At 42.7% G+C, this 27,117-nt stretch overlaps 1 protein-coding gene across 3 annotated transcripts in view; it reads right to left on the bottom strand.

Moving 5' to 3' along the window:
- KCND2 (potassium voltage-gated channel subfamily D member 2) overlaps window positions 1-27,117 on the bottom strand; it is a 432,713-nt gene that overhangs the window by 45,872 nt on the left and 359,724 nt on the right. For 2 of the 3 annotated variants that reach the window (XM_066591825.1, XM_066591827.1), the window contains exons 3-4: window positions 19,076-19,177; window positions 1,960-2,055 (exon numbers count right to left, since the gene is read on the bottom strand). In XM_066591825.1, coding sequence (XP_066447922.1) covers window positions 1,960-2,055; window positions 19,076-19,177 — 198 coding nt within the window. The remainder of the gene's footprint in view (window positions 1-1,959; window positions 2,056-19,075; window positions 19,178-27,117) is intronic. The other variant, XM_066591826.1, reaches the window with a different exon arrangement.

Raw genomic sequence — 27,117 nt, 5'->3', positions numbered from 1 at the left:
TGCTGCACACAGCTGGCCAGCGCTGGTCAATCAGAGCAGAGTTCAGTGTCTTGGACTAATGATGCATTACCGATGCAGTGTGCATCATTTAGTCAAAAAGGAAGCATGTCCATCTTTGTTTGTTGAAGCCCAGTGGGTCAATTTAACAGTCTGCAGATTTGGAAATACAACTGTGAGGCAGAATTAAAGCGGTTGTCCAGTGTTAAAAAAGTGTTGTTACTTTCTTCCAAACATAGTGCCACCCTTGCCCATGGGTTGTGTCTGGTATTGCAGCTCAGCTCTCATTCCCTAGAATGGAGCGGAGCTTTAATATCACACATAATCATATGGTGGCACTGTGTTTGTAAGAAAGCAGCAATGTTTTTCTATACCTGGACAACCCCTTTAACTATAATGTAAGCTTTAATCAGGATCAGTAGAAAAGAAATAAAGCACCACATGCACAAAGTTCCTGCAGGGCACTATTCTAAGGCACATGGCCATGGCTGTGGGGAGGAGGGAGGTGTATAGATACCAAATGTCAGTAGGGGTATCTTCTCTGCAGACTTTAGTAATGGCCTATTTGAATTTATCTGGACACTGGGCAGGGTTAGTGAGATTAATATATTAAATGCTCCGCTCTCCCCCCTCCCACAGTATTTACTGTCTAGTGCCATCTTCCAAGAACAACATATTTACTCCAGCTTGCGGTTGGCCACCTTTCATAAAAAATATTAGCATTTTGTGTTTAGCTATATTTGTTTGTATGGGTATTCTGTTTCTAACCTTGGATTTCCCCCTTATCATCTAAAAAGTTTATGTAGATCAGTCTTTAACCACCTTTTTTCCCATTTCCCCCATATGATATAGTACATTAAAAGGCACCAATGAAAATGACAATACTTCCTGCAAAAAACAAGCCCTTAGACAGCTATGTCAATGGATAAATAAAAGAGTTGCAATTCTTGAAAGTAAGGAGGAAAAAACAAAATTGAAATAAAAAGGGTTGCAGCATTAAGGGGTTAATGATCCTATGATTCCCAGGTACATGCCATTTTAAAAGTTGAATTCCAATCTTTTTTTTCTTAATATTTCATTGCACAACACAATATACAACTTGTCTTATCCCATTTGTTCTTTTTATTGAAAAACATGTGTTTTTAATATTTTTTGCAAAAATATTAAGAATTGAATGTTTAGTTTTGAAAATCTTATTGGCTATGAAAATGTTAATTCTATGTGTAACTGTAAAAAGGTGTTCACATGTGAACATTAATGTTGTAAAATATTGGAAGGCCTATGGATTGTATGTGTGTATTCAGCTTTAAAGGAAAGGAACCAAATGACAAAAACTGACAAATGAAAACGTGAATAATAAAGTACACAATAAGGGTGCATTCAGACGACTGTATATCGGCGGGGTATTCACACTGGCCGATATACGGCGTCTCTCTCTGCAGGGGGAGGAGGCTGGAAGAGCCGGGAGCAGTGCTCTGAGCTCCCGCCCCCTCTCTGCCTCCTCTCCACCCACTCTCTGCCCCCCTGCACTATTTGCAATTAGAGGAGGCGGAACAGAGGAGGCGGGGCTAAGTTCCAGGAATTAGCTCTGCCCCTGTCCCACCTCTCCTCATTGAAAATAGTGCAGGGGGGTGGAGAGGAGGCAGAGAGGGGGCGGGAGCTCAGAGCACTGCTCCCGGCTCTTCCAGCCTCCTACCCCTGCAGAGAGGGATGCCGTATATCGGCTGGGCGTGAAAACCCGGCCGATATATGGTTGTCTGAATGCACCCTTAGGGCAACAGTGAATTATTCTTTGGGGAAAATTAATCCTATGCATATTAGAAGTAGCGGACTCAGAAATCATCAGGACAGAGCAGGACCACAAACATGTTCCAATGCGATTGTCGCTCGTCTGCTATGAAGCCAATACAAAGCTGCTGTTATGTAGCTTTCAACAAAGGGAAATTGTTTCAGTTTCCCTACCGTGGTCTTTTCCAGGCAGTGAAGCAAGTGGTGATGCTGTGTTGCAAATGTAGATCCAGTTTTGGTAACGAGAGCTTGGTCCTCATTATTGGAGCCCTGTACATAAGAAGAATACAATATTGTGACTTTTTCCCCTAATATGACTGTGAATAAAAACCTTAATATTTATTAATATGCATTTTTACATTTCATAAAGAAATAAAATTCTTTATTACCATTTCCATATTTTTAAAGACAAATCGTATAATTTCCTATGTATTCGACTTAACTTATATTAAATCGATCCTTTACTTCTCCAGTGCTCCCGTAGACAGACAACTAGAATATACATCTATGCACAGTTTTCATTTGGGATACAAATCCACGGAGCGGAAAAGTATGTAACAAATCTTGCGTGTCCTTTTGGCCTTGCTTCTTTTACATTTAGCTTCCATTAATATTTTAATATACCAGTGGTACTGGCTAAGATCTCTCATTGATATTGTTTCTGTGTAAGAAGTGTAAGATAAGACTTGTGTTATTATGGAACATTATGGAACTCGCTCATAAACTGTTCTATGAAGGGTCAGTACTGCTTAAAGCAACCAATCACATTTCAGTTTTTATTTTATTCTACAGGAGGATTCAGAATTAAACAATTGTTCTGATTTGTTGCTATGACAACCCTGAATGTTTTTTTCTATTGCTCAGACTTTATGCATAAGGCCCATTATGTCTACTGCTCTACAGAACATTGCACTCGTGTCCATGGATGTTCAGCAAGCTTTGTTTTTCTGAGATATTTAGCTGCACTTATTTGGAAAAAAATGATTTTAGTATTTCACCTGAATGGTGCTGATTTGTACACCAGGCACGGCTCATGTAATAAACTTAATAGTCTGGCCTCCAGGGACACGTCTTCCTCCTCCCAGCCACCACTGTGCTAAACATTACTGTCGGGTGTCGGTTGTCTTAGTGTGCACAGCTAACTGGCCAATCAAAACTCAGGGTGCACTACGTCAGTATACTATTCACTGACTTCCGTAGGTTATTGGAGTTCTGATACAGATTTGGCTTCTGTCCTAATAGTCTATTTTTCTGCATGCATACACACACACACACATATATATATATGTGAACACACAGAAAAACCTCTTTGAGACGATCACCCCACAATTGCATTGACAAGTGGTCGTCTAAAGAAAGTCTTCTTTCCAAAGAAGATAACCAGTATGCATAATAAATGGCAAACATGGAAATATAGACCGGATAAGGGTGGGTCTTCCCAAAGAGCTAGTCTTTAGGGGAAGTTTCACTGCGTATATATAGTATGTACCTAATGTGTTGTGACTGGGCTTGCCTGACTATTCTTCAGATTTTGCATGATTTAGCATATCTGCTCTGCCTAAACTCCATCATGTGACCTCTGGCTTGTCTAGTTACGTTCCTGCTTACTCCAAAAAACATCATCCTGGTTCTGCCGTACCTCTTTCACAGCTAATCTGATTATGTTTACTTACGACTAAGCTACCAGCTCATGCCCACAGCCAGGTCGGATTCTGACTGCGAAATATCGCAGCAGAATCAGGCCCAGTTCCCCCCAGAGACCCTATAATTACCCCTCCGAATCCACAGCGAGAGTCTCTGCCGGCTAGCTGGTGTGCATACGCAGTGCAGCGCATAATGCACCGGCACTGGGTGGTAATGCGATACTTCCGCTGTGTTCACAGCAGAAGTATCGCAGGATGGACGGCTTCCACTGACTGCAATGGAAGCCGTTTGTGCGTTTGTCCACACAAATTAGAACATGCTGTGATTCTCCCCCGCAAGCGGAAAATCACAGTTGATTTCCACTCGTGGGCAGGGGAGAATCGATTACCACAGCATGTCTATGGATGGACATTGCTGCAGAATTCGCGGCAGGTGCCTGGCCATGAATTCTGCAGCGATTATCTGTCCGTGGGCATTCGGCCTAACTGATCTACTCTTTAGTCTTGCACTGAGGCTCTACTTTTGCCTATGGCTACTGTTCCACCAACTGATCTCCTTTTATTCTGGTTACATCTACCCTAGACATTATCGAGGATATCGAACACTGAACCAGCAAAACCTAGGAAACAAATTTCCTGTAGGTGAATTGTACAGTTTAGTTCTTTTTCTGGGTATAGCAAAACCATTACAGCTCATTCACAATGTGATTGTTCTCAGCAAGAGAATCCAAGTAATCTTGTAGATATGATATCTTTTAATGGCTAACAAAAATGCATGATGCTATAGCAAGCTTTCGAGCCTCTCAGGATTCTTCCTCAGGCATAATGCACAAGAATGACATTACTTATGGGAAAAAATATTCCCCTTTTTTTCTAATTTCATACATCCCCTTTAAATTAAAATCGATGTAGGGGTCGTGAAGATGCATGTATGCACTATAGCTTCCAGTTTTATTTCTTATCTAAAGTCTATTGAGTCAATGAAGTCTTCAAGCAACATACATCTAAATAATCCCTTTTTAAAGCTTTATTTCAGTTGCACTATTTAGTAATCATCAATGAATGTACCAAAGATCAACTTCAAGTCACTAATTTCAATGGATATCCTTCTCTCTGCTGACCTCCTGAATGTAGTAAACCAGCTCTAAATGTTGGGGAAGATTGTCTTTTTTTTGTGTTTGCTTATTTTTACAATATCGCTGAAATGACTAACAATTGATACATAGAAGCTAAATGTGCTATCTATGACCTATAAATGTATAGTGATTAGATATTTGAGATATCAAGTCATTTGTAGGGTACATTAGAAATGGATTCTGAAATCTGCTTTCGTTAACTAGAAAACCACTGGTAAAATTCCCCAGGGACTCATGCACATGGCCATTTTAAGGCTCCATTTTGTAGAGAGCAGTAATAGGACTGCCATAAAGGTGCATAAGGTTTCTTCTGTCCCACCCTAGACCTCAAATTTTCTGCAGAGGTATTACAGAATTGAACAGAAAAATAAATTGTGACATGCTCCATTAAACCCATATGCAAAAATGACCTATAAACAAATGGAGCCTGTATGGCAGAACACAGAGGCTGTACAGCAACATCCTACAGGAGACACACAGCCTCTGTGCACAGGGCTCCGCTGTGTAATTGAGCCCTTAAAGTTACATGTGATGTGCTCTTTTCTGTTTGGTCCTCAAATTGGACATCTGCTTTATCTGGCCCTGAGTTTTGAGATGTGTGACATATTAGTTATTGTTGAATTTCTTCTTTTGAATGAAAAAATAGCAGCTATGCTGAGCTAGGGAACCAACAGAACTATTATCAGGCTTTTCTTATTAAATAAATTGACCAATGTTCTCTCCAAGTCATTTCTACAAATATGCTGGCAGATAAAGCAGCGTTATATTGTGAGAACAGTGCACAAAAGCTTCCCATGCACTGGGAACTATTACTTAGGATGCAGCTAGTGTCAGAATAAGTTTTACTACATATAGAAGACACATTTTGAGTAAAATTTTGATTCATTCACTAGAAAAGCTCAAACTTTATAGCCTCTTAAAGAACAACAGTGAGCAGGTGGAGTCCTGTTAGTTAAGGAGACAGATTTGAATAGCCAACATTCGTTTAAATGATGGCTTTTGAGCGATAATCGTTGCGTATAAATGCTTCCATATTTCACTCTTTGAATGAACGATGATTTTTAGGTGAGCATAAAATCCATCATTCAGCTGAAGACAGATATAAGGGACAGCATGCTGTGTTCTCCACGAGACCAGCTGATTACATGGTATTCAGCTGAGAGCCCATGTAAAGACAATGCAGCTGTGTGCAAAGTCCAAACAACAGGTTGAAAACTGCAAACAGCTGCTAGAGGTTTTTTTACATGCAAATGAAACTGATAAAGTGCTAATGGGCATTAGTGCCCATTAGCAGCTTATGCAAAATGATCACTAGAACTGTCAGTTTCAATCGTTTGAAAGATTGTCTTTGCGTGTAAATGGGCTTTAAGTGGTATTAGCTTGCAATAATTACTGGTGGTTTGACCATTTCATCAAAATTTTAGGCTACCCCCATAAATTATATAATCCAACGTGTTGTATGTGTGATCAAGAGGACCTGGTAAATTTAATTCAGTTTCTATATAGCAATTTATGTACACCAGGTGAGAGCATTGGAAATGTATTTGGTTTGTGCAGGTAACCTAAAAAGCAGGTCTGTTTACCAGAGACCCTTAAACGCAAATTAAGATACACACATGCACTTAGCAAGGAAAAGCCATGATGTAAAGAAGACTTTTACAGCCCACTACTAGTAAGTAGGGACAGCAAAAACAGCGTGGTACTGTATTAGCCAATGTTCATGTCAACATTCAGTTTTCCATTTTTCTGGTCTTTCCTAAGAGTAAAAAAATTGAGAAATTCCCATTGATTTCACCCCCACTATAATAGGCCCCACTCACATCTGCAACCTGCAATTTTGGTCTAATGCTGTTGTTTGGTTCTGTGCTCTGAGATGAAAAATAAAAATACTAGAACCACCGGATCTAAAGGGACCCTATTATATGGGTTCCATCTGGCTTACAGTATTCCAGCCTGCATTTTCCCATTCGAAATAGTGCAACGCCTTTGGCTATTTCGTCTAGGGTTTAAAAAAATAATCTTGCTATTTGTATAGCGCCAATTTATTCCGCAGTACTTTCAGGTAATTTACTTATTACCCCACCACCAAGCTGGGTACTCATTTTACCGACCTCGGAAGGATGGAAGGCCGAGTCAACCTTGAGCCAGCTACCTGAACCATGTGAAGATTGAACTTGCAACCTTCAGGTCGTGAGCAAGAGCTTAGGGCAGCATTTCTACTGTCTTAACAGTCTAGTGCCAAGGGCTCTGAACAAAGCCTCAGATGCAGATTTGAATGGACTCTAGTCAATATGAAAGTGAAGCAATGCAATAGACATGGAAGAAATATTCTGTTTCTTTAAAATCTCTTCTTAGAGTACTGGCAGTCTACTGTACTTCTATAGCTACTCAGTGTTTTCTTGCTATTGCGGCAATGGCTCAATTTTAACTATGTAGGATTAGAAGATTAAACAATCTAATGTTATATGGTGATGAGGTTTTAGGTAAAATTAGCTGCTATTAATTTTGTTCTCATGTACTGGATTACTTCCACGTATTCTTGATTGTTTGAGCAATATACAATATTTTAATGTAAGGGAGGATTAGAGGAATCCTAATTTATGCTTATGCATTCATTGTACATGCCAGGTCTCCCATTCACTTAATCTACCTGTAGACATAATCAGACATGAATATTTAACAGTTATACGATGGATTGAATTGTGACAGGAAATCAACACTAGCGATGTTCTGTTCTAGAAAAACGCCATGAAACATCTGTTTATTGTCTGAACTTTAGATCCACCGATGACTGGAAACAGCAGCTCAGTCAGAAGTGAAATACATGAAATAGCTCCCTCAATTCTTAGTTGTAAAGAGCTCATTTACTTACATTAAAGCCAAATCTCTGGAGAAGACTCATCACAGTACAGATAAAAAAGATGCATATCCTTTATATGTCTTGTGCCCCATCAATAGCAGCAGTGGTCTATGAATTGGGATTTCACAGGGTTTAATGATGTATCATTTCTAACTATTTATCCTAGTGTTTATGAAATCCAAATCGGACTGGTGCTTAAAATATTGTTTCTGGTTCTTGTGCTTATACCGCGTTTCCCCGAAAATAAGACAGTGTCTTATATTAATTTTTGTTCCAAAAGGTTTAACTTTTTTACATGTATAGCTGCCTGGACACTATTTAAATTGACTTTTTTAAAATTAACTGTTAGCAGGGTTTAATTTTGGAGTAGGGCTTATATTTTAAGCATCCTCAAAAAGCCTGAAAAATCATTTTGCATCCTCAAAAATTCTGGAAAATCATGCAATGTCTTATTTTCAGGGTATGTCTTATTTTCAGGGAAACAGGGTAGTATTACATTGAAAGGACGATATTAGCTCCAGTTCCATTGCTCTACCTGCCATAAATTTCCATCAATGAACATGACGTAGTCTTGCATATATTTGGAGTCCCAACATCCGTTTCTTTTATGCTCATTTTACCTTATGTTTATTTATTGTAACAGAACTGTAATTTTCTCTTGTTTTATTCAATTTTTAGGCCTCCTTTACACGGGCGACAAAGTCGCGTGTTTTTGTCACATTGTGACAATGCTACAAATCGCATGCATGTAAAGTCCATGCTTTCCAATAGGTTACTTCACACTTGTGATGTTTTTTAGCATGTGACATCCTCACACAACATTTCTTGGGTCCTGCGATATGTCCACAACTCGTGAGGTTTTGTAGCCCATGTTTCTCCATGGAGCCTTCCTTTCTGTTGCATTGCATTGCATAACAATGCGATTTTTGTGCGGTGCAATGTAACTTTGACAGTAGGAAATCCTACTGTCAAAGCCATAACCTAAGCCCTAGCTGCAGGAAAAAATAAAAAAAAAACAGTATACATCACCTAAGAAGCGCTGTCAGCCCAGCCGCATCTTCTCCCCGGGTCCCCGACACTATTCTCCTTCATCTCTTCTAGCCGGGGATGGAATAATCCCTGCCTCCAGGAAGCGCTGCCTCTGATTGGCTGACGCTTGACCAATCGCAGCCAGCGCTCAATGAACCAATCACTTTTCTTTCTACAGTTCTTCACACATCTGCCATGCCCACCTTCGTGAGTTCTCCACAGTTCATTCACTCTTCACAGCCCTTTCTAAGGCATTTTTGGTCTCTAGATATTCATCTGGGACCAAAGCCTCTGATGCAATTGGGTTTGCTCCACCTCTCTCCCTTTATACTGGTAGGAAAGCATGCAACAACATGCAACTGCATGTATATATACCGTATCCTTTTGCCATTGATTTCTCTTCTGTATATCTGCATACTGTTTTTGAGAAGACAGAGATTACACCAGCCTGCGCTTTTCTGTACTGTAAAATCAATATCCAGACATATACTGCCTTTTTAATGGAAGTGGGTGGCAACAGGAATGAACTCTTTAGCCAATTTAACATAACAACGATATTACACATTTGCACATATGTTAGTGTGCACAGAGTGCTGCTGCTTACTACCATATTATGTTGGGCCAAAAAAAGACATATGTCCATCTAGTTCAGTCTATTAACACCACCATGTTAATCCAGTGAAAGGCAAAAAAAAAAGAAGAAACAATTGTGTAGAAGCCAATTTTCCTCATTTAAGGGAAGAAAATCCTTCCTGACTCCAAGTCTGGCAATCAGAATAGCTCCTGGATCAACAACTGAAGTAATCAGTGACTATAACATGTAATATTGTAACACTCAAGAAAGGCGTCCAGGCCCTTCTCAAACTCTTTTATTAAATTTGTCATAACCACGTTCTCATGCACAGAGTTCCATAGTCTCAATGCTCTTGAAATTCGAGGATGAATGAAAATTTTTTAAATAAACTCCGAAATGACCAGTACTTAACCCCTTAGTGACGGAGCTTTTTTGCTTTTTTCCATTTTTGTTTTTTCCTACTCCCTTTTAAAAAATCGTAGCTCCTTTATTTATCCATCGACGTCGCTGTATGTGGGCTTGTTTTTTGCGGGACGAATTGTATTTTTCAATGGCACTATTAATTGTACCATATAATTTACTGAAAAACCTTTAAAAAATTCTAAGCGGAGAGAAATGGAAAAAAACCCAACATTCCACCATCTTTCGGTGCGTCCTGTTTCTACGGCACACAAACTGCAACAAAAATGACCTGATATTTTTATTCTATGGGTCAGTACGATTACTATGATACCAAACTTATATAGTATTTTTTTTGCTGTAGTACTTGTATTTTTTTTTTAAGATATTTAATTTTTTTCAATTATTTTCTGCAGTCATTTTGTGCACGCAATAACTTTTTTATTTTTTCGTCGACGTAGTTGAGCAAGGGCTCATTTTTTGTGAGATGTCCTGTAGTTTCCGATAATATCAATTTGGAATACATACGACTTTTTGATCGCTTTTTATTGCGTTTTTTCTAGGAGACAGGGTAACTAAAAAAGTGTATTTCTGCCGTTCTTTATTTTTTTTTTCGGACGACGTTCGCCATGCAGGAAAAATAATACACTACTTTGATAGATCGGACTTTTACGGACGCGGCGATACAAAATACATATTTTTATTTTATGATTTAGATTTTTTAATAATAGATATGGCAAAAGGGGGGTGATTTAAACTTTTATAACTTTTTTTTTTTTTTTTTACAATTAAAAAAACTTTATTGATTTTTTTTTTTACATTACTTTGAAGTCCCCCTGGGGGACTTTAACACGCGATGCTTTGATCGCTCCTGCAGTATGACGTAATGCTATGGCATTACGTCATACTGCTTTTTCACAGGCAGTCTATCAAGCTACCCTATGGGCATGGCTTGATAGGCAGTCTACTAAGGCAGCCCTGGGGCCTTTCTAAAGGCCCCCGGCTGCCATGACACCTGCACGGCTCCCCCGATCTCACCGCGGGGGGCCGTGCGGGACCCCCGAACAGGGTTCAGGGGATTTAAATGCCGCTGCCAGAATTGACAGCGGCATTTAAAGGGTTAATAGCCACGATCGGCCGAACGGCCGAGCGCGGCTATTGCCCGCGGGTGTCAGCTATAATAAACAGCTGACGCCCGCGCTGTATGGAGGGAGATAGCGGCGCTACTTCCCTCCATACACGTCCTGCAACAGCAGGACGTAGTTTTACGATAGCGCCGTCACTAAGGGTTTAAAGGGGTATTCAGGGACTTTAACTATTCATTAACTGTTATGAGAATGGTTAAAGGATCTGGGAATGTTCAGCTTGCAAAAAAGAAGGCTGAGAGGAGACTTAATAGTAGTCTACAAATATCTGAGGGGCTGTCACAGTGCAGAGGGATCAGCCCTATTCTCATTTGCACACGGAAAGAGTAGAAGCAATGGGACGAAACTGAAAGGGAGGAGACAGAATAGATATTAGAAAAAACTTTCTGACAGTGAGGGTGATCAATGAGTGGAATAGGTTACCACGGGAGGTGGTGAGTTCTCCTTCAATGGAAGTCTTCGAACACAGGCTGGACAAATATCTGTCTGGGATGGTTTAGTGAATCCTGCACTGAGCAGGGGGTTGGACCTGATGACCCTGGAGGTCCCTTCCAACTCTACCATTCTATGATTCTATGAATTATACTCAGAATAGGTCATCAATAGTTGATTTGTGGGAGGTCTGCCACTTGCAATCCCTGTCCATACATAAGCTGTTCGTTCGACCCTCAGTGCAGGCCGAACATTGCTTCCTATTACATTCTGGCTCCTCACTGTGGTCAGGCAGGACCATTGATTTAAATGAAATTAAAGATGATTATTATATTTCCGTCTTGACTGCCGATGAGGATGTTATATTTATTTGGCTGATTTACAGCACTGTATAAGAAAAGCAAAGCTCCAATTGCTATAAAATATATTAGATAGTACCTGAAATTATGTCACAATAAAGGCAACACATTTGTTCTTTTGATGGAAACTATCATGCTTAACTGCTTAGGACCAGACACTTTTTAGAGATTTTACCAATGTGGTGGTTTTACGGTCTTTTTTTTTTCAGCTACCAAAATTATTTCTGTTGCATTTTTTTCTATGACATATAGGACTATTTTTATATCTTTTTTCACTGATTTTTTTCCTGTTTTTAGCTTTTTTTGGTAAAAAGTAGAGATGAGCGAGCACCAAAATGCTCGGGTGCTCGTTACTCGGGACGAAATTTTCGCAATGCTCGAGGGTTCATTTTGAGTAACGAACCCCATTGAAGTCAATGGGCGACCCGAGCATTTTTGTATATCGCCGATGCTCGCTAAGGTTTTCGTTTGTGAAAATCTGGGCAATTCAACAAAGTGATGGGAACGACACAGCAACGGATAGGGCAGGCGAGGGGCTACATGTTGGGCTGCATCTCAAGTTCCCAGGTCCCACTATTAAGCCACAATAGCGGCAAGAGTGCCCCCCCCCCCGCACTGTCATCGTAAAGATCGTTCTCCTCTGCCATAGCTGTAACAGCTGTGGCAGAGAAGAACGATGTTTGCCCATTGAATTCAATGGAGCCAGCAATACAGCAGGTTCCACTGAAAGCAATGGGCTGCCGGCGTGCGCGGGGATGAATTGTCGGGAAGGGCTTAAATATATAAGCCCTTCCCTGCAATTCATCCAGAAATGTGTTACAATAAAAATATATACCGGCGTATAAGGCGACAGGGCGTATAAGACGACCCCCCAAATGTCAACTTATACGCCGGCAATACAGTGGAGCAAAGAATAAAAATCATTACTCACATCTTCTGACGTTCTGCGGTGCTCCTGCAGGCTGTCGCTCCCTCCTGGTTCCCGGCAGAGCATTGCTTTCTGGACGCAGGGCTTGAAATCCCCGCCTCCAGAAACACAGCCAATCACAGCCATTCAATTACATAATTGTCATTGGCTGTGATTGGCTGAAGGCACGTGTGTTTCTGGAGGCGGGGATTTAAAGCCCTTCGTAGAGAAAGCAATGCTCTGCCGGGAACCAGGAGGGAGCGACAGCCTGCAGGAGCGCCGCAGAACGTCAGAAGAAGTGAGTCATGATTTTTATTCTTTGCTCCGCTGTATTCCCGGCGTATAAGGTGACAGTTGGGGGGTTGTCTTATACGCCCCGTCGCCTTATACGCCGGTATATATTTTTATTGTAACACATTTCTGGATGAATTGCAGGGAAGGGCTTATATATTTAAGCCCTTCCCGACAATTCATCCCCGCGCACGCCGGCAGCCCATTGCTTTCTGTGGAACCTGCTGTATTGCTGGCTCCATTGAATTCAATGGGCAAACATCGTTCTTCTCTGCCACAGCTGTTACAGCTGTGGCAGAGAAGAAGGATTTGTCTTCTATATGTTCTCAATGGGGTCGGCGCTGCTGCCGCCGGCCCCATTGAGCGCATATAGAGAAGATTTATGGCCTTAAGAAGGACCGTTGGGGTATTGCTGGCTCCATTGAATTCAATGGGCAAACATCGTTCTTCTCTGCCACAGCTGTTACAGCTGTGGCAGAGAAGAATGATTTGTCTTCTATATGTTCTCAATGGGGTCGGCGCTGCTGCCGCCGGCCCCATTGAGTGCATATAGAGAAGAGAACAGAAATCGCAGATCGCACATAGGTGCGATCTGCGATTTCTATGGCCTTAAGAAGGACCGTTGGGGTTCTTGAAACCTAAAATACTCCTAACACTCTCCCTATAGCAGCTCCACCAAGATACCACTTTCCCTCCTCTATGTCAGAATGCATCTGTGGCGAGCCGCGGGAGGGGCAGATTTTAATACTCGGGTGACACCTAATCTCACCAGCCACTCACTGCAGGGGGGTGGTATAGGGCTTGAACGTTGCAGGGGGAAGTTGTAATGCCTTCCCTGTCTTTCTATTGGCCAGAAAAGCGCGCAAATTTCTCAGGGAAGAAAATGAAAGTAACCCGAACACCGCGTGGTACTCGTTACGAGTAACGAGCATCTTGAACACCCTAATACTCGAACGAGTATCAAGCTCGGACGAGTATGCTCGCTCATCTCTAGTAAAAAGCTAAAAAAAAATTACAATTTTTTTTTTGTTGTTTCTGTTTTAAAATTAGTCTATTTATGCCAAAATAAAGTAAAGGAATGGGTCCCTCATTTTGTTTTGGAAGATTTGATGTTGAATTCGTATAGTCTCGGATAACAGGGTGCATATGGCTTTGGTTTGCGTCAGCGGTGGTTCATTTCCTATATACACTACCGTTCAAAAGTTTGGGGTCACATTGAAATGTCCTTATTTTTGAAGGAAAAGCACTGTACTTTTCAATGACTAAAATAATAATTTTTATTAGATCCTTTTTAAAAAAACAATTATGGGCTATAGAAACTCACAAAACAAAAACACAAAGGGATGTGACATTACCCCTTCCACACAACGAATCGTATAGTCAAGAGAACCCACTGAAATTGGGAACAGTGGGAATATCCCGTAGACTTATTATACAATAAGGGTGATCAAATAGGTCTGATCAAAGGATAGATAGACCATATGATTAGGACTCAGGCCCCCTTGATTTAGTCTAGGGAATACCAGTCCGAGTTTTTAGAAAAAGAAAAATCTCTTCATTTAAATATTGAAAAATATACTATTCAAATAAAAGAGAGAAAACACTCTCAATTCAGCCGAGATCTGTTAGATTTTAAGGAAAACAGAGCTTACGCTGAAAATAAAAATCGAATAGAAACAGATATCAGCTCTTCGGATCTCTCTGAGGGCGATACCTCTTCGTCCAGCAGATTTACATCGAGACGTTTCAGAGGTCGCTACCCTCCTCGCAATAGAGGATGAGGTAGGAGACCTCAGAAGGGAACGTTTACGGAGCCACCAATCTCTCAGTATTTTTTGAGGGGGAGACGGGACATTCAAGTACCACTATGATACCACGCAATGAAATGTTCCCGCATACATCCGTCCGTGTTCTCCAGTCACCTACGGTGAATCAAGCTCTGGAAGGTCATCATAATACTCACCTTGAGCAGAATGAAAAAAGATTGCAAGTTGTTAATCTGTCCTGTCACAATCTTACCAAACAGGAGCGGGACTTATTGGAGAGGGGGCTGTCCTTCGTCCCCACGACCCGGTTTGACCCGTTCGTGTGGACGAAGGACATCTCCCTCTTCACAAGGAAATTGAGGTGGAAAAAATATTTTGCTATCAAAAATAAAGAAAAGATGAGTGAATTAGGTCTTGAATTATCAGACCTATCTGGTCTTCAGGCTCTTCAGGATCTTGAGGATGAGAACTCTAGTCCCCAAGGGCAGGGTCCCTTCACATCATTAAAACCCCCTAACACCTCTAACCCACCTTCCCTAAAGAGTGCAGAAATTGATATCTTTGAGAAATTGGTTAGAAGTGATCTGAAAGCACTTCATCAGATGAAACCAAGACACCAAAATCTGTCTCAGGGCGAACTCCGTGCTTTGAAAAACTTGGAGACAAATTCTCAGTTAATCCTCAAGCCTGCTGATAAGGGCGGTAATGTCGTCCTTTTGGACAGATGCCAATACACCGAAATGTGCCAGAGACTCTTAAATGATACATCAACATATGGTGTACTGTCAGGAGATCCTACAATCCCCTTTTTGTCAGAACTGAAAACCCTGTTGTTACATGAACTTGGAATGGGCTGTATTAGCGATAAGGAATATCAATTCATATACCCTTCAAATCCGACAATCGGAACTTTCTATGCCCTACCAAAAGTGCATAAGGGCACTAATCCTATCAAAGGGAGACCGATTGTGTCGGGAGTCGACAATTTGACACAGAACCTTAGTATCTATATCGATAAAATCCTTCGTCCGTACGTTACATCTTTACGCTCCTATGTGAGAGATACTATGGACGTATTACGTCTTTTAGACGGGGTTTCAGTCGACCCCAACACCATCTTAGCATCACTTGATGTTGAATCGCTATACAGCTCCATTCCACACGAAGGGGGGTTAAATGCTACTAAATTCTTCCTGGAACAACGAGGGGTCCACTTTTCAAACCACAACCAATGTGTCCTGAGATTCCTAGAATTCACACTGAGCCACAATTATTTCATATTTGACAACAAGTACTTCCACCAGCTCAGGGGTACAGCGATGGGGACGCCTTGTGCCCTATCCTATGCCAACCTGTACCTGGGCTGGTGGGAGGAAAGGTTTGTCCTAAATAACATCACCTGGTCAGACAATATTATCATGTGGCTCAGATTTATCGATGATATTCTGATATTCTGGAATGGCTCAAGTGAATCCTTCTCTAATTTTGTGGACACACTAAATGTCAACACCCTGAATCTTCACGTCACTTATGAAACAAACACCACCATTCTTCCCTTTCTGGATTTGCTTATCCGGAAAGAAGAAAACGGCCTTATCTCAACCACATTATATCGAAAAGAGACTGCCACAAACAGTCTCCTAGGGTGGCAGAGTTTCCACCCTACTCCTCTAAAAAGAGGAATACCAAAAGGCCAATTTCTGCGCATCAGACGCAACTGCTCTGACGATACATCTTTCAAGGAAGAAGCGAGTAAATTGACAAAACGATTCAGGGACAGAGACTATCTGGACAATGTGGTACAGGAAGTGTTTAGTTTTGCATCACAACAGAATAGATCTACTCTCCTGACACCCAGAGAACGCAATTCTGACCAACATATCAGAGTAATTGGCACTTTCGATACGGCATCTGCCAAAGTACGGGACATCCTAACACACTACTGGGATATACTGAAAAATGACCCAGACATAGGTGAATTCATACCACCATCACCTCTCATCACGTTTCGAAGGGGACGAAACCTAAAAGACCATTTAGTTAAGAGCCATCTCCATACGGATGAGAGGAGAAAAACCTGGTTGGAAACTAACAAACCTTGTGGGACATTCCCCTGTCAGGGGTGCTCGGTCTGCCCCCTAATTCTAAAAGGGAACACCTTTACCAGCGCCGTAACTCGCAAAACGTACCAATGCCGGGAATTTATAAACTGTAGGTCAAAATACGTTGTTTACATGGCAACGTGTCCCTGTCCAAAAAATTATATTGGCAAAACTATACAGCAACTTCGCCGGAGAATTCAGGGCCATATTGGTAACATTGAACGCCATGAATCAACGCCACTAGCAGATCACGTTTGGTCAGAACATAATGGCGATCCAGCATCTTTAAAATTCCAAGGCATCGAGATATTAAAATCGTACGGACGCAGAGGTAATTTAGACAAACGCCTCTTACAAAAGGAATCAGCCTGGATATATCGCATGGAGTCACTTAGTCCGTCTGGCTTGAATGTGAACTTATGCTTTAATTGCTTTCTATGAGTCCTGACAGCAGTCTTAAACAACTTACCCCCTCAGTGAACACCGCTCTGGTTCTATTGTTTCCTTAAGGGAACAATATAATCCTTATTTCAGAATATCGTACGTATAATGCACAAAAACCTCTGACTTCCATTTAAAGGCGATCCTTATCTTCGCTATCAACAATGTCCTGGGTGAGAAATTATATAAGCATCACCAATATGATTGATAAAATAACTGCTATCATGCAGATAATCATCTTATATCTGTACTAAGAAATCTATGCAGCAACTATCACTCCAGTGTTCTAATGGTACAATGTGTTTGCTCATTGGCTCAGAAGGCTAATTGATGATTAGAAAACCCTTGTGCAATCATGTTCACACATCTGAAAACAGTCTAGCTCGTTACAGAAGCTACAAAACTGACCTTCCTGTGAGCAGATTGAGTTTCTGGAGCATCACATTTGTGGGGTCAATTAAACGCTCAAAATGGCCAGAAAAAGAGAACTTTCATCTGAAACTCGACAGTCTATTCTTGTTCTTAGAAATGAAGGCTATTCCATGCGAGAAATTGCTAAGAAATTGAAGATTTCCTACAATTAGATGCGCCTAAGCCCCGGCAGCGGCAGAGAGGTAGGTATAGATTTTTTTTTTTACACAGAAAAAAAAGTCAGTGAAAAAAGATATTTAAAAAATAGCCCTATATGTCACTGGGTAAAAAACACAGCAAAAATTATTTTGATAGCTGAAGGAAAAAAAATGGGGTAGTTAAACCACCACATGGGTAAAATCCCTAAAAAGTGTCTGGTACAAGACAGCCTGGTCCTTAAGGGGTTAAACAAAGTTCCTCTGATGAAGCTAGGTTCACAATAGCATAATGTGTAAGGTTGAGGTGCCAGGGACCGTGCTACAATGAGACAGGCTAAACAGTGACTCCTCCATGCAGGTTTAATATCGTGTTTATATCATTGCATTTGTTTTGCATGTGTATTTATGCTGCAAGATATACGATGTAGAAGGGATCATTGGCTTTATATGAGATTGTGGATAGTATATATTATATATACTTAGCCTGTAATGCACACAGCACTTTCAAAATTGAATATATTTGTATGTTGATATATTATCTTTAGCTGTCTAGGGGTAAGGTTCTGGCCAGATGTGCGGTTTTAAATGTTTTTCGTTATTTTTGTATGGTGATGTGTCTATGAACAATGTTTAATAAAGGTGGAATGATCATCATTATTTGAGTGCTGGCATGTGTTTGCTTGCTTCCTGCTCTCTCTCTGTTTAGCTGTTAGTGTCGGCATGCCACATGCAAATGTGTGCACCGCCAGTCATTCAAGATTGATTGGGGCTATGCCCACTCTTGTCTTTTGTTCGGAAATACCAACATTGGAAAAAAAACCCTGTAAAGCGCATGACAGACTGTGAACTGCCGAGGTCATACGCAATGCAGAAAAATCAGGTACATAGGGTTGCTGGCCGAACTCACAGCCGTAATCTGCTGGGGTCCACCCGCATGTGGAATCCGGTCCACCCGTGTGAGCCCAGCCTTAGTGAGCCCTATGTATCAATGTTGTTTTTTTTCAATTCCTATTAAATGCTTTCTTAAATAGTCTAATCATTATGAACAGTTGCTGAAAGTATTTACACTGTACATTTATGCTAATCTGCACGCAAGGGTCAACATTATGTTCCCTGTACCACTACATTTTTGCTTGTTTATCTCTTAAAACTGCCAGATTTAATGATCCCAGTTATAAGAAACATAGTTTACTCAAGACGCATACTATATATATCACATCTGCAAAGCAAAATGACTTCAGTAATCAATTATGAATGTTTTCCACTCTTGTAGTTCCTCTGCATTCAGTTACTCTATTGTATTCAGTATTCAAACAGCACTGTGCTTTGGGCAAAGAACTGGAAGTTTATATGCAGTGACATACATATAAATGTGTCTTTCCAATCTGTCTACTTATTTATCATATGTGCATGAACGTCACATGACCCCTGAAGCCAGCAATTGGCTGCAGCGATACGTCTTTACTTCCTGTGTCAGTGGGGATAAAAGTAGATGAGACCGAGTCGGCAGTGCTGGACTAGAGGCACGATGAAAGGGTGAATGGTGGGTATTTTTTATCTATTACCTACCCTGGGGTGCTTTTCCTGTCTGTCAGAAAACCCCTTAAAATAGTAAAAATTTAGCAGTAGAAGGAAACTATTACCTTTATCGACTCGCTTAGGATACCGTTGCGCTTGCTTTCTAAGTATGCATTAGCACTTCCACTTTTTGCCGCTCGAATTCTTGCCAGCCTTGATTTCTGCAAAATAAAAAACACAGTATTTAAGTACTTTTATCACTCACAAAGACCATTACTGTTTAAAAGTGCACAATTTATTAAATAACGTCCCACCTTTTACTTAAATCCCTCAAGTCCACAATATATCTTTATTCTTTGATTCGGAGAAATTAAAGTGCTTATCTCATCAGGTCCAGTTCACAGCACCCCTGGCAAACAGACACATTTTTTCAAGTGGAAGCTGAGCTTGGCCAAACATTCCTCTTGTAGCAGCTAGTACAGGGGGAATATAGTAATACATGATGGCGATTCCCTCCATGACACCCATATACTCCAATAGGCTGTATAGACAGAGCTCGTCTTCATGAGAGACCCCCTTTAAAGGGGTTGTCCCACGCCGAAACGGGGTTTTTTTTTTTTCAACCCCCCCCCCGTTCGGCGCGAGACAACCCCGATGCAGGGACGTACAGAAAGCTTACCGGAGCGCTTACCTTAATCCCCGCGCTCCGGTGACTTCTCTACTTACCTGTGAAGATGGCCGCCGGAATCCTCTTCCTCCGTGGACCGCAGCTCTTCTGTGCGGTCCATTGCCGATTCCAGCCTCCTGATTGGCTGGAATCGGCACGTGACGGGGCGGAGCTACACGGAGCCTGCATTCTGCACGAGCGGCTCCATTGAAGAGAGCAGAAGACCAGGACTGCGCAAGCGCGGCTAATTTGGCCATCGGAGGGCGAAAATTAGTCGGCACCATGGAGACGAGGACGCCAGCAACGGAGCAGGTAAGTAAAAAACTTTTTATAACTTCTGTATGGCTCATAATTAATGCACAATGTATATTACAAAGTGCATTAATATGGCCATACAGAAGTGTATAGACCCACTTGCTGCCGCGGGACAACCCCTTTAAGCTTTTAATAAATCAATCAGACCTACAACTCATCCAATGCAGCTGCAATATTAGACAGGATGCTAAATGTAAGCACACAATAAATGTAACAGATTCAGCATGTACACCGTCAAAATAACATGGAAAATACGGGAAGACCAAAAAATGTAAGAATACTAAAAGCATATGACAAAGATGCTTGATTTTCACTAAGTAGCTAAAAGTGGAGCTTAAAAGGTATTCGCACGTCTTTGCAACCATTTAAAAAAAACAACAACTTTGCAAATGGTTTAAAAACCATATTCCACCATTTTGTGCCTACAACTCCTATCATATGTTTATTGTGTAAAGAAAACACGACACCTTTAATATTTGATATTGCAACAGTAACAGCAGACCCAGCACTCTTTTTATACTCAAGATAATATGATTTAATAAAAGCAATCCACTGAAGTTGTGACGTTTCAGTTCGATCCTAGAGCTTCCTTAAAGGGGTTGTCCCGCGCCGAAACGGGTTTTTTTTTTTTAAACCCCCCCCCCGTTCGGCGCGAGACAACCCCGATGCAGGGGTTAAAAAAACCACCCGCACAGCGCTTACCTGAATCCCGGCGGTCCGGCGTCTTCATACTCACCTGCTGAAGATGGCCGCCGGGATCCTCTGTCTTCATGGACCGCAGGGCTTCTGTGCGGTCCATTGCCGATTCCAGCCTCCTGATTGGCTGGAATCGGCACGTGACGGGGCGGAGCTACACGGAGCTACACGGAGCCCCATTCAGAAAAGAAGAAGACCCGGACTGCGCAAGCGCGGCTAATTTGGCCATCGGAGGGCGAAAATTAGTCGGCACCATGGAGACGAGGACGCCAGCAACGGAGCAGGTAAGTATAAAACTTTTTATAACTTCTGTATGGCTCATAATTAATGCACAATGTACATTACAAAGTGCATTAATATGGCCATACAGAAGTGTATAGACCCACTTGCTGCCTCGGGACAACCCCTTTAAGGTGCATTTACACTCAAAGATGATAGCTCAAAAGATGGCTTTTGGGCAATCATTTTGCATAAACTACTACTTGGTACTAATGCCTATTAGTACCAATTAGTAGCGTCTGAACCACAGGGAACTGTATTCAGGGAACAGACCACCTGCTGTTCTCTGAATAAATTCCCTTTGTTCTGCCACAGAGCTGACAGTTAATGCAATGTAATCATTGCTTCCCAGGCAGAACACAGTGTGCGGTCCGTCTTATCAGCTGTTCTGCTGAATGATGGATTTCATGACGAACTGAAAATCATCGTTCAGCAGAAAAGTGAAAGATGGGCACATTTACACCCAATGATTATCCCTGAAAAGATGGCTTTTGAGCGATAATCGTTGTGTCTAAATGGGCCTTTAGTCAGTGGGATTGAGGAGAAATCAGAGGCAGATAAGAAAATGTATTGTGTCCAAGTGATATGTGTTGCAATAGAAGTCATAACAGTGTGGACTTACATAATCTTGATATAAAAAGACTGCCGGATCTTCTTTCACTATTACAGGTCCTATGCTGACTTATATAATTCCATTGTTGCAGACTACGAACTATCTAACCAAATGTATGTTTACCAACCTCACAGACCATGATAATGATTTTTATGTAAGAATGATCAATATTAAATAATGATAAAACATAGTTCAATATTATAGCCTTGATCATTTTGTGCTTTTTCAATGGGCAATACTGGGTAAATACTTACTGTGACAATAAGCTACCTCTCTGTTTAACATCAGGAGATTTGGATTTTTGTTCCCCCCTCTCTCTGTTTAATAGATATAATATGATCATCTCTATCATGACTGCCGCACTCATAGTGCTAACTCTCCATTCAGTGAAGCATTCAAGTATCGCTTACCCTAGCATAGCTATGCCTGCATTATTCCTGCATCCCTACATCAAAGTTTGACAACCAACATCAAAGAATTGTCTCTTTTAAGAAGTGTGTAGTAAACCAGTAAATAATTAAACTGCAAATTAAACTCCATATCAAACATCAATCACCTCACTATTAAGGTGGAGACTGTCTCAAAAATATATAACAAATATACAAAAACCATCTCTCTCCTTCCTACCTGGGGTACCTCTAACCCCAAAATTGCGTTTTCTCTTTCCTTAAAATGGATAGAGATCCCTCTGGACATCCCTGTATGTTCATTTCTCTCTGCTATGGATATATGTGCTATATCAATGAGTACACCCACATGAGACCAATGGACCTCTTTCAAGTACACACAAGATATTCCCATAGTGATATATAGATAATCAGGAAGACCCTACTTTATATAGGGATGTTACCATCTATGTCCCTCTGTGATGCTTCCTGAGATAGTATGGGACTAGATCACAATATGGATATATTCAACCTACCCTGGAGGGAGACTGACGTTTTGAAATTGACATCACACGGCCGCGATCCATTTATTATATGTAACATCTGGATACACCCCCAATTCATGCGCCCCCAATGATGTGCCGTTATACACTACAATAGTATACCATTTATTCTGGATGGACGCTGTGTATGGATGTCCTTGGTGGCATCACACAGCTCTGTTCCATCCAATATAGTGTTAATAAGGAATCCTGTTACACCGCTTACGACATCTGGACACGCCCCCGAGTCACAAGGATACGCCTTGATGTATTGGGAGAGCGCACACCAACCGGGACATGTAGAAGCGAGTAGAGGTGGACTCGACGCGGTGACGTCATTCAGAGCGTCGCACGATTACGTCCAACACCGGTAACATAGCAACAGCTGACTCGGCCGCGACTGGTGGGACGCGGCGTGATGACGTAGGACGCTTGTGTTCCATTATGGAACGCGGAAGCTTCCCCTCCCTAACCCACACAACGGCACAAAGAGTAGGAGTGTGAACGATCGAAGGGCGACACTCTAGCATGACCTATTTATGGAAAGCTTAAGATCATTATTGAGACATATCGGACATTAACAAGTAGGGCTATCCGTAGAACATGACAGTGATTAGCCCTCATCAATGGAAGCACCACCTCCGGATCCGTTGGATTGGCCACCCTATCTGAGACATCCCCGTTGGGAGGAGCTACACACACTTATAATCCAGATCTACACAGAGACACCTCAGATGCTCACCACTAGAGCCGCAGGCGCTGCTGGAGATCACTCCTAACACTCTCTTTGCCTTGATCTATGATCTTTTTTCTGCTCTAACAGCTATGATAGCAAATCTCGATCCACTAATTGAAGTTTCTTAGCTAGCTTAAAAAATGCTTTGTGCCATTGTGGCAGTTACTAATAGCTCTTAGACTGAATTGGGGTATTGTCCCCCTGTAGTATTGGGGTATTGTCCCCCGAAGTATTGGGCTCAAAGACATCTAATCGCGGAGCTACTAATTGAGGAATTATCTGTCCTAGTTAAGTGTGGCAGCCCGTTGCTAACTTATGTATTTGGCATCTGGGTGTCATCCTGGGCAGGTTACCTTTGACAGTATAAATATATACCACAATTAGAGGCTGCGACCTCTCTGGTTGTATGTGATGCAGATGATGCACAGCTATTTTATGCCAGAGGCGCATTATCAACTGTAGCCTTTAGCGCCTAATTGTGAACTAGAGAAATCCAGCTAAGTCTGCTTCTGGATCCTGATATAACGACAATCACGAACACACTTGGGACCCGAATGATTGGTAGAGCTCAAGTACAATTAAGGCAATTTTAGCAATCCTTATATTAATAGTGACAGGCGCATTTTTGCCATCTACCTAGCAATCTTTCTCGAAAAATATCTCTTTCTTGTACTCAGGGGTTTACCAATACCCTGCTCCTGACGAACTGTCGGCCATTCCGATAGAGAAACGCGTCGAGTAGAGATGAGCGAGCACCAAAATGCTCGGGTGCTCGTTACTCGGGATGAACTTTTCGCGATGCTCGAGGGTTCGTTTCGAGTAACGAACCCCATTGAAGTCAATGGGCGACCCGAGCATTTTTGTATTTCGCCGATGCTCGCTAAGGTTTCCTTGTGTGAAAATCTGGGCAATTCAAGAAAGTGATGGGAACGACACAGCAACGGATAGGGCAGGCGAGGGGCTACATGTTGGGCTGCATCTCAAGTTCACAGGTCCCACTATTAAGCCACAATAGCGGCAAGAGTGGGCCCCCCCCCCTCCCAACAACTTTTACTTCTGAAAAGCCCTCATTAGCATGGCATACCTTTGCTAAGCACCACACTACCTCCAACAAAGCACAATCACTGCCTGCATGACACTCCACTGCCACTTCTCCTGGGTTACATGCTGCCCAACCGCCCCCCCTCCCCCCCACAGCGCACACCAAAGTGTCCCTGCGCAGCCTTCAGCTGCCCTCATGCCACACCACCCTCATGTCTATTTAGAAGTGCGTCTGCCATGAGGAGGAACCGCAGGCACACACTGCAGAGGGTTGGCACGGCTAGGCAGCGACCCTCTTTAAAAGGGGCGGGGCGATAGCCCACAATGCTGTACAGAAGCAATGAGAAATAGAATCCTGTGCCACCGCCATCAGGAGCTGCACACGTGGGCATAGCAATGGGGAACCTATGTGCCACACACTATTCATTCTGTCAAGGTGTCTCTGCATGCCCCAGTCAGACCGGGCTTTTTAATTCATAGACACAGGCAGGTACAACTCCCTATTGTGAAGTCCCTGTCGACCGACAGCATGGGTGGCTCCCTGGAACCCACCGGCGATACACAAAAATATCCCATTGCATTGCCCAACACAGCTGAGGTAGTAATGTCGTGCTTAATGCAGGTGGGCTTCGGCCCACACTGCATGCCCCAGTCAGACTGGGGTTCTTTAGAAGTGGACACATGTAGTTACAACTCCCTGTGCAACCACAGCATGGGTGGTTCCCTGGAACCCACCGGCGGTACATAAATATATCCCATTGCATTGCCCAACACAGCTGAGGTAGTAATGTCGTGCTTAATGCAGGTGGGCTTCGGCCCACACTGCATGCCCCAGTCAGACTGGGGTTCTTTACAAGTGGAAACAGATGCATTTATAATTCCCTGTGGACCCACAGCATGGGTGGGTGCCAGGAAGCCACCGGCAGTACATAGAAATATCCCATTGCATTGCCCAACACAGCTGAGGTAGTAATGTCATGCTTAATGCAGGTGGGCTCCGGCCAACACTGTATGCCCCAGTCAGACTGGTAATATGTACCTTAACAGTAACCGCGTTGGTGGTAATGTGGTGGTGACTGCGGACCTAGTAGCACGGTTTTATTTTGTTGGTTTTCGGAATGTGGCCAGGATTAAGTGGGCCGTGGCGGGGGATGTTTTGGAGGCACTACGTGTCCTCTCCACGTGTCCGTGGTTATATGCACCTTAACAGTAACAGCGTTGGTGGGAAATGGCCTCGCCGCCATCATGTCTTTGGGAAGCCTCTGTTTCCACACCCCAGAGACATACCATTAGCAGCGGTATAGGCAGAGCCCAGAATTAGTAGCATTTCAGCAGTAGCATTAGCGACAGGCCCCACTAACATATCACTAGCAGCATTATAGGGGGAGCACAGTCTTAGTTCCATTTCAGTAATAGTAGCAGCCTACACAGGCCCCAGGAACAATTCCGAAGCAGCAGTATAGGAGGAGCATAGTCTTAGTTCCATTTAAGTCATTGTAGCAGCCTACACAGGCCCCAGGAACAATTCCGAAGCAGCAGTATAGTGGGAGCGCAGTCTTAGTTCCATTTCAGTAGCTGCAGTATAGCCAAGGCCCAAGTTACATTTATGTAGCTAAAGTGTAGGCCAACCCCACACACACTTCTGTACCATGAGTGCAGGCGAAGAACATACAAATTGCTATGATTACACTGTAGGTGAGGGCCCCAAAACATTGGTGTACCAACAGTACTAATGTACCTCAGTAAAAATTGGCCATGCCCAACCAAGATGGCAGGTGAAACCCATTAATCGCTTTGGTTAATGTGGCTTAAGTGGTAACTAGGCCTAGAGGCAGCCCAGTTTAACTAAAAATTGGTTCAAGTTAAAGTTTCAACGCTTTTAAGAGCATTGAAACATATAAAAATTGTTTAGAAAAATTAGATGAGTGAGCCTGGTGGCCCTAAGAAAAATTGCCCGTTCAGCGTGATTACGTGAGGTTTCAGGAGGAGGAGCAGGAGGAGGAGGAGGAATATTAGACACAGATTGATGAAGCAGAAATGTCCCCGTTTTGGATGGTGAGAGAGAACGTAGCTTCCATCCGCGGGTGCATAATACGTATTGCTTAGGTATCGCTGCTGTCCGCTGGTGCAGAAGAGAAGTCTGGGGAAATCCAGGCTTTGTTCATCTTGATGAGTGTAAGCCTGTCGGCACTGTCGGTTGACAGGTGGGTACGCTTATCCGTGATGATTCCCCCAGCCACACTAAACACACTCTCTGACAAGACGCTAGCCGCAGGACAAGCAAGCACCTCCAGGGCATACAGTGCGAGTTCAGGCCACGTGTCCAGCTTCGACACCCAGTAGTTGTAGGTGGCAGAGGCGTTACGGAGGACGGTTGTGCGATCGGCTACGTACTCCCTCACCATCCTTTTACAGTTCTCCCGCAGACTCAGCCTTGACTGGGGAGCGGTGACACAGTCTTGCTGGGGAGCCATAAAGCTGGCAAAGGCCTTGGAGAATGTTCCCCTGCCTGCGCTGTACATGCTGCATGATCTCTGTGCCTCCCCTGCTACCTGGCCCTCGGAACTGCGCCTTCTGCCACTAGCGCTGTCGGATGGGAGTTTACCATCAGTTTGTCCACCAGCGCCCTGTGGTATAGCATCATTCTCGAGCCCCTTTCCTCTTCGGGAATGAGAGTACAAAGGCTCTCCTTATACCGTGGGTCGAGCAGTGTGTACACCCAGTAATCCGTAGTGGCCAGAATGCGTGTAACGCGAGGGTCACGAGAAAGGCATCCTAACATGAAGTCAGCCATGTGTGCCAGGGTACCTGTACGCAACACATGGCTGTCTTCACTAGGAAGATCACTTTCAGGATCCTCCTCCTCCTCCTCTTCCTCCTCCTCAG

This window comes from Eleutherodactylus coqui, chromosome 2, assembly GCF_035609145.1.
Source record: "Eleutherodactylus coqui strain aEleCoq1 chromosome 2, aEleCoq1.hap1, whole genome shotgun sequence".
Taxonomy (NCBI): Eukaryota; Metazoa; Chordata; class Amphibia; order Anura; family Eleutherodactylidae; genus Eleutherodactylus; species Eleutherodactylus coqui.
This window is presented reverse-complemented; position numbering and strand designations above follow the sequence as displayed.